General features: G+C 42.1%; 1 protein-coding gene across 1 annotated transcript in view; it reads left to right on the top strand.

Annotated features, from left to right (window-relative positions):
- The window catches only part of AGBL1 (AGBL carboxypeptidase 1), a 245,936-nt gene extending 233,721 nt beyond the window's left edge, over positions 1 to 12,215 (top strand). Inside the window, exon 23 of the mRNA XM_054516258.1 lies at positions 11,526 to 12,215. Coding sequence (XP_054372233.1) covers positions 11,526 to 11,832 — 307 coding nt within the window. The 3' untranslated portion in view covers positions 11,833 to 12,215. The remainder of the gene's footprint in view (positions 1 to 11,525) is intronic.
- Positions 12,216 to 12,901: the final 686 nt, after the last annotated feature.

The raw sequence follows: 12,901 nt of genomic DNA, 5'->3' as shown, positions 1-12,901 counted from the left end.
AGGTTTAGCACCTTTTTGGACCTTGCTCAGCAAGGTTAAGCACCCTTTTTGTCACTGCTTTCAGAGGAGAGAAGGGCACACACATAGAAGAGGCAATTAAAGAGCTCTGCACCCCCATTTGGACTTGGCAGGTGTTGGAAGGGTTCAGACACACCTTGGCTCTGCCATGCAGACAGGTGCAGTGATGGAGCCTTATGCGTCCCCATTTCTGGGGAACTGGGGCAAAGAGAGAAAAGCAGTTTGCTCACAGTGGCTGCAAGCCCAGGGAGTACAGAACCTGTATCTTTGAAAACCAAGAGTTTTAACCTCATGATTTAATTTTCTTTTGATGTACAGCCTGACACATTTTTTCAGTCACTTACACTGTGCACAAGAACTGACCGTTTATCATTTTTAGTTGTAAATCAGACAGTGACGTTAAATGCTCAGGGTGGTTCTCTATAAAGTGATTGTTTCACTGCTCTGCAAGCTGTGCTATAATTTGCCCCATCCATCCAAATACATGTCTTGCCATAATTAAATGAATACTTTTGTCAGTTTATGTTGCTTCAGCTTTCACTCAGAATATGCTTGCTTCCATGGTGGGTTAGTGTTTTTTAAAGAATTTATGTAAGCATATATAAATATAGACATATATATTCACATAGAGAAAAAAGAAAGAAAATATAATTGCAACTTTCAGGTAAAACACATAGAATATTTTGGCAGGCATTTGAAGATTGATTCTTATAAAATATTCAGAAAATACTCATGTTAGCAGTGATTTTAAAAAATGTTCCCTGCTGGGAGTTGGTAGATGCTACAAGCTACAAATGGATTCATTTGAAAACTGCATCTGCCTGTTATACAGGTGAAACATTATTAAATACCTACAACAGGAACATTGAAGAGAATTTGGAGATCTCTTGTACAACAAACAGCAATGGCAACTTTTATATGTGCTTTACTCTGTTCTTTTTGCAAGGCGATGCTGTCTCCTTAGATCAGAGCAAATGGTTGTTTTTCCTCTTTCCTCTCTTTACTGGGAGTCATATTTTCCTTGCTGGAAGGTCCTTCTGGCACAAAGAAACCCTTTAGAACCCTGTTTGAGCTCTGAAATACGTTGAAACTGATGCTTCATGTTTTTGTCAGCTCTCCATGCCTGTTGTTTTTCTTGTTCATCCTTGCAGTTCCTGACAGACAAATTTTAGGAAGCAGGGAGAACATAATGAAATATTTGCTATTCTTCATGAAACATCTGGCAGGGCTTTGGCAAGATCAGGGAATTAGCAAGCGTTGCCACTTTTATATGCAGTAGATGACATTTTTTGTTGTCCTTAATGGAGTCCAAAGCATATGCAAATCAGCTGTGTAATGAGCGAGGTTAAGCTAGATTTTGGATTTGGGTCCGTATGGTGTTAAAAACATAATTGATCAGAATGTTTTGAAAGATATTGAACATGAGTATTCAGATTTGTTTTATCTGAATCTCATTATGTCTGGGAAGAGATTTAGGATGAGGTCAGAAGCTGAAGTTTTAAGCTGCATCTATTGTTGATTATTTATGATCACACATACTTCATCAGATGTTTCTGCTATAAACCCCACTTCAATCTGCTTTTAAAGGCACTATAGATTTCTTTGACCTTGCCCTTGCTGTCTTTCATTCTTATGGGTACACAGAGGGTCTCTCTCTCTCTCTCCCCCACCAACTATAATATTGATTAAATATATTTGTTCTCCTCAGGAAAGGAGGAGAGAACAAAAGTTCCATATCAGTCTCAGAACTTTTTACAATACAGGAGGTTTCTCATGAGCACCCCTGAATGAGATGTGTAACTTTTAGGAGGATTGTGACTTTGCAGATTTGTGTCGGATCCATTCCAAGAAATCTGTGATAACACAGATGTGGTAAAGATAATAGATAACACCAGACCTTGGTAAAGGACCATAGGACCATTTAAGAGGTGGCCATGTTAATTGATGTTCATCACCTGGAACCTCTGAGGCTTCAGGGTTTTTTTTGCCATCCTGTTGGCCTTAACTGTCTTCAGTGCACTCCAAGAATTGCTTTCTGTGGCCCTTAAGCTGAGATTTGTCTGAAGCCTTTCCTTAAAAGCAGAATTCAGTGGAAGAACAGCTGTTGAACCTCCATGTATTGCTGTACCCTGTCCCTTCTCTGGGTGTTTCAGAACAAGAATCATTCTCTTTACCAGAGTTGAGTATTTTTGGTCGCACCTGTTCTTTACCCATTGGAAGCACAAGATTGTGGAAAAAAAAAAAGATTTGTGCAGAGAGGTTTCTAAAAATGTGTATTCCTTACTTTAAGAGGTACAAGAACAAGTCAGGCCCACGTGGAATAGGAAAATGTGCTGATTTCCTTATTGAGAAGACAAGATCTTTAGCCATAGTCTTGCTTTAAGCTCCCAAACAGCTGATAACACTGGATGTTTTAGACAACCATTTCTGCCTGCCTCTTGACTATCCTATCTCAAGCCACAGAATCGCTGGGTTGGAAGAGACCTTCAAGATCATCAAGTCCAACCCAGCCCCAACACTTCAACTAAACCATGGCACCCAGTGCCACATCCAAGGATGGTGACTCCACCACCTCCCCGGGCAGACCATTCCAGTACTTTATCACCCTTTCTGTAAAAAACTTTAATAACGATACCAACCTATAATATCCAACCTGTATTTCCCTTGGCACAGCTTAGGACTGTGTCCTCTCATTCTGTCGGTTGCTGCCAGTCCTACCCAGATGGTCTAAATTTCCCTTTCAGGTGAACTCCTGCTTTGTCAACACTCACCTGGGGACTGGAGTCAAAGAATTGCTTTGCTCTGGTCAGAAAACAGCTCTTTCCCTCAGGTTGCTTCCACTTGAATGCAACAGCATCAAGGTTCAGTGATCACCTGTTGTTATTTCTCAGGGAGCTGTAGGAGCATCTCCTGAGACCTCCCATGTCTTGTAATGAAAATTGTGCTCTGAATACAGAGCAACCCACATAACTGAGTGCATGTGTGGGTGTCTGTGTTGTGTATAATATGTGATAAATAATATCTATTATTTATCTGTCTTTAAGGAAAGGTAGATAAGGGATGGTGCTGTATTTACATGCTTTTGTAAGCTTATTTACATACATGGACACATACAATTTATAATAATTTAACCTCATAATTTGTCCTCTGCCATAGATTCTCTGAAATATCAAAGTGGGTATCAGCTAAAAATATATTTTCATGAAGAAAAACTAGCAACCAAGAGGTTTCTTTCTCCTTCACGGGGTGTAGTGGTTGGAAATTAGTAATTTATAGCAATTATTAGTTCAGTCAAGTAATTAGATATCTATCTATCATCTGCTGTGCAAACAAATACTTGTATGTGTATTTATCTGACCCAAAAATACCTTGTACGTAGGACAGAAATTTAACTAAGGCACAGGCTAGACATGTCTTGGTCGTCTTAAAACATTTTGCTTTCAAAATCCCAAATCCTTTAAGTTGCCCAGAGAGAACTAAGGGATATATACATATAAAACTTGGACTTTTGAAATTAAATATATAGAACCACTTATACAGCTTGGATAGAGTCAGTGGAATTATGTGAAAGAGCACCAAGGGAAAAAAGATCTCAGGAGAACCTGCCTGCCTTTATATTCTTTATCCTCAGCAGTACAATTTTTTAGCATCTAAGCCAAAATCTTTCTACATTTCTTTCCCCACACAGTGCCAATATCTCAACTACTGGAAGCATCTAAAAGCAAATAAAAGGATTCCAATAATCTTCCTGTATTACTTTGGCTGGACTGCTAAGTATCATCAATAACATGATTATCCTTTTGAGAAGAAATTGCTTGAGATAGAGACACTGTGAGAAAAGCTCTCAAACACTTTCAAAATCATATTTTCAGCAACTCTTTCATTATTTAGTATCCTAATGAGTTCTGGTAGTCTCACTAAATATCTTCCCATACAGGGGGCCTTGACTGCTCATATTTCTGTAGGAAGCTTAAGCTGTAAAAAGCCAAAATTTACCTGGTTTGGAAGCATTTCCTCTGATCCTTAAACTCCAAGTCCAAGCCACTGCTTGTGCTGCCTGGTGGATGGGTATTATTCTATCTATTTTGCATCAGCCATATTCTGTTTCCTGTGAGTATATCTAATTTTTAATGAATTTAACAAGATCACAGTGGACCTGCTATTAAACCATCCCTTAAATAAACACCAAGTAGTAGTGTAATATGGATCTAAAAAGCAAGATGTGGCCTATGCTTTTCCAAAACACTCTAAACTTTTGTTTCCCAACAGTGCCTAAATATATCACATAAATATATCACATATAACTCTTATAAAAGTCTTCAATTTGCTTAAAATTTGTATCCCAGGCTTGAGCCCTGGTGCTTGGGATTTTGGCCCAAATGTGAAGAATATAGTGCTGTACAGACATGGACAGTCAGGTCTCAAGATTTCTTCAGTCATATCTCATATTGCCAAGGAATTAACACAGAACCTGGGGCTGGATGCCAGTTTTGGGTGAATGAGCTGTTCCCCCAGCTTGGGTGGAGTGGCTGAATTTGTTTGGTGCGACTGAAGTTTAACAAGTTGCCTGGAATGTCTGTGGAGGTAAAGTCAGAGTTTTCCATGCTTAGGTTGTTTTAAAATTAACTTCACACCATATTAAGTGGAAATTTTACCCTGGTTTAACTTGTCAGTGGTGATGGGGATGCAGCTGTTCTGCTCATATCTGCCCTTGCAAGCAGCAGATTAATGGAATTATTAATGGTTTGTCCAAGACAGGTATTGTACTATGTGAAAGAAAACATCATCACAAACCAAAATGAATATGCCAGTTCACAAATCTTTAATAAAATACTCACAGGATGGTGCTTTCCTGTGCTGAAATGTGAAGGTATTTAAAGAAAAACAATATACAAGACCTAAGAAGAGTCTAAGGGTGAGAGAAGAAAAACTCATTATGTTTGGGGTCTGCAGCAACTGCCAGAGCTTAATTTCGTGGCTGACTTGTATCTGTTCAAGTCACTGGGTTTTATTAATGCTTACAAGCCTACAGCTATAAGAATGCTAAAGATGCAGCGTTTGCCCTGATATATAGATTGGTCTTCCATTAGGAGGAAATTAATGATTGTTCATAAGACTGAATCCACAGCCTCTGGCCCCTCAGCAGCTTTTCCATCCTGCAAGTCTGAAGACCAGTTTGTGTGAATTTTGTTGGTTAGCACTGGAAGCTCACCTGGATCTGAGCTGAGATACCTGGAACCCAGGAATGTCATGCAATGTCAGCTACCCTTCAAATGGGAGAAAAATGCCTTCCTGTCCTGTCTGCAAACTCATCTTTCACAGAAAGATCAAAGCTGTCCCAATGGCATGGTGTAATTCAATTAAATGCAGTTCTCTGCTTTCATTGAAGGCTTTTCCATTTCCTAAGATGGAAATGGAAAACTGTGATGAGAGATGTGTACCTAATACCTCCCCTGCCCCTACAGCATCATCAGCCACCTTCTCACCACTGTTGAAGGCAGCCATTCCTGGGAATAAGAGCAGTTTATGGTAGATGCAAGTGAATTGCTGACCCAGGGCTAAATTGTTGCAAGCCTGAATGAACATTAGGGGACAGTATTGGCCAGGAGTCAGCCTGTTTCTTCCTCTTCATGCTCTCCTTTTATTTACAAGCTGTCTTCCCTTCTCTTCTAAATAAAACCCATTTGCCCTTTACTTATCTAACTGGTGCACCAGACACCCATTTCTAATCTGGCCAAATCAATTATAAATATTGCAGTCTACAATTAGCCTGGGAACTTCTGAAAAACTAATTAGTTCGAGCCTTAGCGATGAATTGCACCTTTCTCTTGGCTATTTGCAGCAGGAAGAAAAAAAGGAAAAAAAAAAAACCCCAACCTACACTCGAAACAAGACCAAACATGTCTCAGCCACAGCAAACAGGATTCAAGACCACGTTTAATTACGTTTATATTGCTGGTGAAAGGATGGGCCGAGGTGGGCTGAGAGCCAGGGCACCTGGCACAGCCTTGGGCTGAGCACACATTTTCTCAGGATGTTGAGTGATGCAAAAGTCCTTGTCAAAGGATCTTTGGGAAGGGAAGTCCCTTGGGAGTCTACAAAATTAACATCATTAGTGTTTGCTGTGCAGCAGCAACGAGGGGAAAGCAATAGCTCCTAAAGCTGGAGTCATCCTGCGTCAGAACAGAGCTGGTTCTCTCCCTTGGTGAGGTCAGGGACTAAACAGATCCTTGTCTGGCATTCCTCAGGCAGGAGGGTGCCAGGCTGCTGTCTGGGGAGCTGCTGAGCAGCAGAGGAGAAATTAGAAAGTCATTACAAGGTGTGCAAGGCATCTTGTAGCAACTGAATCCAGACACAAAGGGCAAATTAAAGCCCTTCTTTGCTGGCATCTTGTTGCTGGATTGTATTTCTTACAGGTGTAATTACCTGCAAGCATCATAGTTGTTTCATTTATGTCCTAAAATACTACTTTATTGAAGCAATTAAAGGCAGAATTGTACTCTGGGATTACTGCAAATGTGTCTGCTTAAGGTTCATTTTAGATTCATTACAAGCCTTCAGAAGCAGTGTTCCTGCTTTTAATAAAACATATGGTTTCCTCAAAAGCAAAACTGGCAAGACCACACATCCCTTTTAGATTTGGTGATGTAGATGGAATTTTAATGTCAGAAAGCCAGAAGGGCAAGGCAATTCCAAATCACTATAGAGAGGGCAGCATATCTTCAAAGCTTCAGGACACTTTTTTTACCAGCACTGGTAACTGTTTGTACAATAGGTAAAACTTCTTTGGAAAAGAATGGGCAATTCCCCTTCTGCACAGGTGATAATTGTGGTCAGGGAACTTTCTGGGCTCTCCACTCCCTGCCTTAGTGGGGAAAAACCACACCCTTCAGGTGAATGCTGTAACTGTGGAGAACTTAGCATGTTAAATCACATTAAGATTTTTTTTTCTGTTTTCTATTCACACACAAGAATGTCTCATCTCTTGAAAAATTTCAGTAAAGCTATTTCCTGCCTTATTTAGTCTATGAACTGTATCAAAGATGTGCTTGGCTCATTATACACAGCCGCATCCCTGCTTTGGGCAGCTTCCAAAGAACTGGGACATGCCATGATGGAGAGAAGGTTTAACACAAGGAGAAAATAGGGTTACAGGCAGGGGAGGTTATTTTTCATTGCAGAGAGAGGCTGAGGACATGTTTTCTTGTTTGTTGATACATCCTTCAGAGAGAATCATTGGTATGTCCATGACCAGCAGTGGTCTCCAGCCTCAGCTTTTTCCTCCTTTTTATGTGATGCATTTAAACCCTCCCACTTCCAGTTTCTCTCTGACAAGGCTGCAACAAAATTCAACAGTGAGAGGAGCAATATGAAAGAAAAGTAAATGCTCCACTTCCTTCTGTAATGCATTGCAACTGTGAGGGCTGTCAAGTGAAGGTCAAGCAGAAACCCTGAGCAGCAGTCACAGATTCCCTAAGAGGGACAGTTTTCAGTGCCCATTCTTTCCAGCAGAAAAAAATGAAAGGTTCTATTTTGAGCCAGCCAGCAGAATACACAGAGAGTGAGTGACCTGCCACCAATGCAAAATGGGAGTGAAAAATCGCTAGAAATTACTCAGGGGTTCTCTAGTTTTCTCCACTCCCTGGAAGTGCATGTACAAGTAGATGAAAATTGAGTATGGAAGAGAGATGCCACTCATGCCCATGTGCAGTGTGCAGCTATAGTTTATCACCACAGCTGCAGAGTGTGTGCTGTGAGGTGTGGCTCAGCAGGACAGCTGACATGAGAGCTTTCTCTCCAGCTGTGTCCTAGCAGGCTGATTCACAATGAGGGGTTGACAGTAGGCACCTAAAAGAAGTGTTTTCCAGTCATACCACAAAGTTCCAGTCGTGTAAGGAGGCACTGAGCTCCCTTCTCCTTCTTCTCCCATTAAGCCAGCAAAAAACCCAGAATTATTTTACAGGGAACCAAATCTTGCTTGCTTTCCAAAACTGAGCAAACAAAAAACCACACCCACATAGAAAAGGAGAACTAATTAAGATTAAGTCATATCTGAGTAAATATGCAAATTAAAAATCAAAACAAAGAAATTCTATTTATCACATCATGAAGTTGCAAATTGCTGCTGTGGTTCCCATCAGCTGGAATAGATGGGGGCTATTAGGCCACAGGTTTTGAAGATCAACCAAATATGTCCATGTTTTATTGTGAAAGCTGGGGGACTGCTGGCTGTAGAATATGTTTATCAGCCTTCCCCCCTCTCCTCTGCACTGTGTTCATGTTCAGTGGTATTCATAGTCTACATTTTTCTTGGATTTCTATAATGTAGTGTCATTGGTTTTCCCCTTTGTTTACCTTCTGTAAGACAACATCATTATTCTTTGATAAATATGTTTCATGTCTCCTGGGTAGGTTTTCTGGTTGTTGTTTTGCTTTTGGTTTTTGTTTCATTTTTTGTCGCGCTAATTCTTTTCCAGCTTTTAAAGATCAGATTAAAAATAAACAAACAAACCTCCAAAACTCTGTTGGGAAAGAATACAATAATCGATAGATATTGGCAACCCTGTTCCTTACCATGTCTCACCATTTGCCTGGAAGGGGATGGTCCCTGTGATGTGGGGAAGCACGTGCAAGGAGTGGCACTTGGTTGGTGGAACTGGCTGGCTCCTGCACGTGCCACAAGCTGCCACCTCTCCTCTTTCAGAAGAACTTGCTGCTTGGAACCAGCCCATTTGTGTTGCTTTGTAACGTGTGTAAAACACATTTTAATGTGTTTTAAATCTTCTGCAGCAGAAAGTGAATTATTGGGATGTGAAGTTCCGTACAGGGCAGAGATGTAACTGGTTTGTGGAGTTTGTCAGGGTGATGAAGATCCTCTCAGCTTTGAAGTCAGCAGTGTGACTGCAGCCTGTGCTGGCAGCAGAAGGAGGTTGGTGCCATCCCTTTGCTGCTTGTGAGACCTGTGCTGGTGGCTCTGATCCAGGGCTGGCACTCCAGGCTGGAGAAGCCACTACCAAGATCAGTGCTAACTGCCTTGCTCATCAGAGGAGCAAAGGGCAGAGCTAATGAGGAAGAAAATCTTCCTTCCTGACCTCCAAACAGGCTCTAAGCGCATCCTCACTCATGGGGAACCTCTTTCTGCAGCACAACTGCCCCCCAAATTGAGCTCTCTTGGTGTTTTGTGTGCTGTGCAGGGCAGGCAACAAGGGGGACTTCTGGAAGTGCATTACAAATGTTTTATGATTAAATGCTTGCTTCCTAAAGAATATCCCTTCAGTCTTCAATGTAAAGAAATGGCAGGTTTGTATTTTTTGCCTTTCATTCTCTGTTTGTTGTCTTCCAGACTTCCCTTCATTAGCAAAATGTTTTTGTGGTAGGAGGCATTTTCCCTTTTTTGTCAGAAACAGTCTTAAAATCACTTAAATTATTGAAAAATTCAGGAGATCCTGTTATTTGGCTTCCCAGATTTAAGTAATAATAGGGACCTTTTTTCCCCCCAATTATCCTGTTAATGCAAATGTTTGACCTTCAGTTCCTAGGCTGCAAGCTTCTCCATCTGTAAAATATCAGTGAGTTGGGTAACAGCTATGTTTTGTCCCAATGGCATTAGCAGCTCCTTAAAAATGTACAAGTGCAATATTGAAAGTAGGTATGCTTTGGTTCTTTTTGATTGCAAATCTGCAAGAGCAGGGCTTATAAATGAAAATTCTGGTTCCCCTGGGTTTAGTCAGCTTTGAACATTATCATAGGTACTCAGTATCATGGTAATTCATGCAATGCCTGCATATGGAAATTAAAAGAAGAAATCAAACCCCTGGTCAGACTCAGCTGGGACCATTGCTGTTGCTGTTTGTGCTGGGAGGATTGTCCTGGTTTGTTTGTTTTGTTTCATGTCACATCCTCATTTTCAGTATGAGTTCTTCCTGACCCAGATTTCTGAGCAGACTGAAGTAGAGCCAGAAACTGTAAAAGTGCATAATTATTCTTTTATTTATTTTTAAGCTGTACAGCTCTATTAAGCTTTCAGAAAATCCTTTATACCCAGCCTTTGAAGTAAACTAAGCCAGAGATCAGCCTGAGAAGGAGATGTGGGTTGACACTGCCTGTTTCTGCTGCAGAATACTCTGCAGTGAAGATCTGGAGTCTCAGACCTAGGAAAATCTTACACCTTTCTTGGAGTGCAGAAGAGGGGAGGGATCAATACATCCAAAAGCAATACTTTACACCTTTGGTATGTTCTGAAACATCACTTGCTGGCCGTGCTGTGTAACAGCTGAAAGCTGGAAGATTATTCTGGCTACTGGCATGTAAGTGAGCAGACCACACATTAAAGCTGTGTTTGCTCCATCTGCCAAGCCATTCATTCTTCCCAGCTCAGGACAAATTAAAAAACTCTGCCCCAGAGGTGGAATATTATTATTCCTTTGCCTGTCCCCCAAAGCAATACATTCCCCTGCTCTGAGTCTGATCGAAAACATTGACCTGGAGGTGAAAAATGCAGTATCTCTTCCCCTGATTCATCCAGACTGTGACCCAGACAGCACTGAAATCACACAGACTTCTTTCTGGTCTCAAAAAATTACCCAGTTGCCCTGATGGGCTGAGGGCCAGATGGGATGCAGGCAGCCTGGGAGGAGAAGGACTCCCAGAGCCATCTAGTCTAGTGGTCACTTTTCTGCCATAAATATTGCATCAGGCAAACCTCATGCACTGTGCAGTGAAAGTGGGCATGCAAGGAAAGCCCCTGTGGTCGTTCCTTTGAGTAAATGGCAGGAGGCCAAGGTGGGGTAACCTGCCTTTCTGAGAGCCAGATGATGTGGCTGTGACATCCACTTTGAGTCTTTCCTCAGCCATTCAGGCTTGACTCTGAGTTTGGCCCTTTCCCAGCAAGTCAAGCTATCAAAACTTTTCCATGTTCTTCACAAAACACAGCCACTCTGGTGCTTCTGCCCTCCCTGCAGACAGTGTGCTTGAAGATCCAAGAGGCTCAGTTTTTTGTTTGTACTGCCTCTTGTTAGCAGTGCTCTGAGCATTCACAGAACAGGAGGAAAAGATGCCAAGGCGCTTCAACCACCTGGATTAATTAGGTCTTACACTAAATGTGGAGCTACAGCAAGGGGGATGATGATTAAACCGAGAGACTTCTGGAAACTGAATGCCTTCTCCTCTGCTATATTTCAGCTTCTGCAACCTTTGTTAGTGCCTCAAGGCAAGAATGGTATTGTCTGTATGTAGAGCAGTCTGTTTCTGTATTAGCAATAACAGTAATAGGGCTGGGAATAATAATGCTTTACTCCTGAGAGGTCAGTGAGTATCACTCTTCATTTTATCACTCTCATTGGTGAGACAGGCACAAGGACACACCAGAGCTTGCTTAGTACCACCTCATCCCTTATTAACAGAGCCAAGGTTGAACCCAGAAAAAGCATTTCCCTGTTGCTTGCTCTTCCCCCTGAGAACATCTCCTCCTTTGGTGACGTGCAGTCTCTCTTGTGGTTTTTCTGCAGAAGGTGCAGTAACAGCAGCCTGGAGTCTGATGATGAACCTCCTTGTGCAGAAGAGATTGATTATGACACTGCCAGTAGCTCTGATGGTGAAGAGGAATTCTTGGAGCTAGACCAAGAGATCCAGGAGTGCCTCTCGTGTGTGGAAGGCGAGACAGAAGATGAAGGAGTGACCACAGGACAGACATGCAGCTCCAGGGCTCTGAGGGGGCTCTACATTTCCAGCCAGCCAGCACCCAACAGCACAGCTCTTCCTCTGGGCTCATCAGCACTTGGGCTGTGCCGTGGGTTTGAGAGCAGTCCCGTGTGAGCAAGGCTGAGACCTGCAGAGCAGCAAGAAAATGGGTCACTGCTCGTGTTTGCCTGTTTGCCAGCTTCAGCACCCTTCCCAGATGTGTTGCTCCTGGTTCTGAATGGAGAGCTGACTGTCTGTTTGTGTAATTTCTATACATACATCTGCTGAGGGCGACTCCTTACACTTTGTACCCGAGGCAGAGCGAGGGGCCACCAGCCCAGGTGGTTCCTGTGTGGGGTCATCCATTCCTAAACACAATCCCAGTTTCATGGCTGCCTCTTGTACATGGTTTCATACAGATTGACCTAAGGAACAGTATTTTGAGACAAAGGAATCAGAGATGATTCTCTTTTTCTGACTTTAGGTGGCCTTTGCCTGGAGAAGTGACAGTTATTGATGCCTTTCAGCAGAGCTCCCTGTTGCCATTCTCTCTTGAGCTGTAGAGCATGTCTCTGATTTCTGTCTGATCAGAATTTTTACAGTGCATTCAACAGGTTGGGTCAGGCTGTGCATATTTCTGAGATGGTTGTGTCTCAGCAACAGCAGGGGAAATCCAATGTGCCACAGTAAGGAAAGCAGCACTGACAATTCATAGTGATCCTCTGGAAACCTGAGCTAAATTCACCAATAGAATAGTGATGGTGGCAAAACCCTGGAGTGAATTTAGCCCAAGCATCAATCAGAACAGTTTCTTTAATCCCCAAATGGAGAAAAATTAGATTTCTCCTAAAATTGCCTCCCAGTTTCTGAGAATCCAGCGCAGACAGAGAACCACACATGTGTTCTGTATCTCTAAAGCAGGAAGCCATGTCACTTCAGCTCACACTTCACACTGCCTGATCTTGCCAAGTGTCTTAAACTCTGCTGCTGCAAATGGGGAATTGCCCTGAATCCAAATGGAGCTAATTTTAAGATGCAAGAGGCTCCCAACTCTGTCACTGCTTTGTGAGGCTCAAGGACAAGGATGAATGTGCTGAGTGTGTGTAGCATTACAGCCTGCAAGGACTCCAGTGATTACCAGTGATGATTATTATTAATATTGATGCATTATTAAAAGCACCGTGTCATCTTCCTGGTTTTATGC

This window comes from Molothrus ater, chromosome 13, assembly GCF_012460135.2.
Source record: "Molothrus ater isolate BHLD 08-10-18 breed brown headed cowbird chromosome 13, BPBGC_Mater_1.1, whole genome shotgun sequence".
Taxonomy (NCBI): Eukaryota; Metazoa; Chordata; class Aves; order Passeriformes; family Icteridae; genus Molothrus; species Molothrus ater.
The sequence above is the reverse complement of the archived record's forward strand: the minus strand, read 5'-3'. Positions and strand labels throughout refer to the sequence as shown.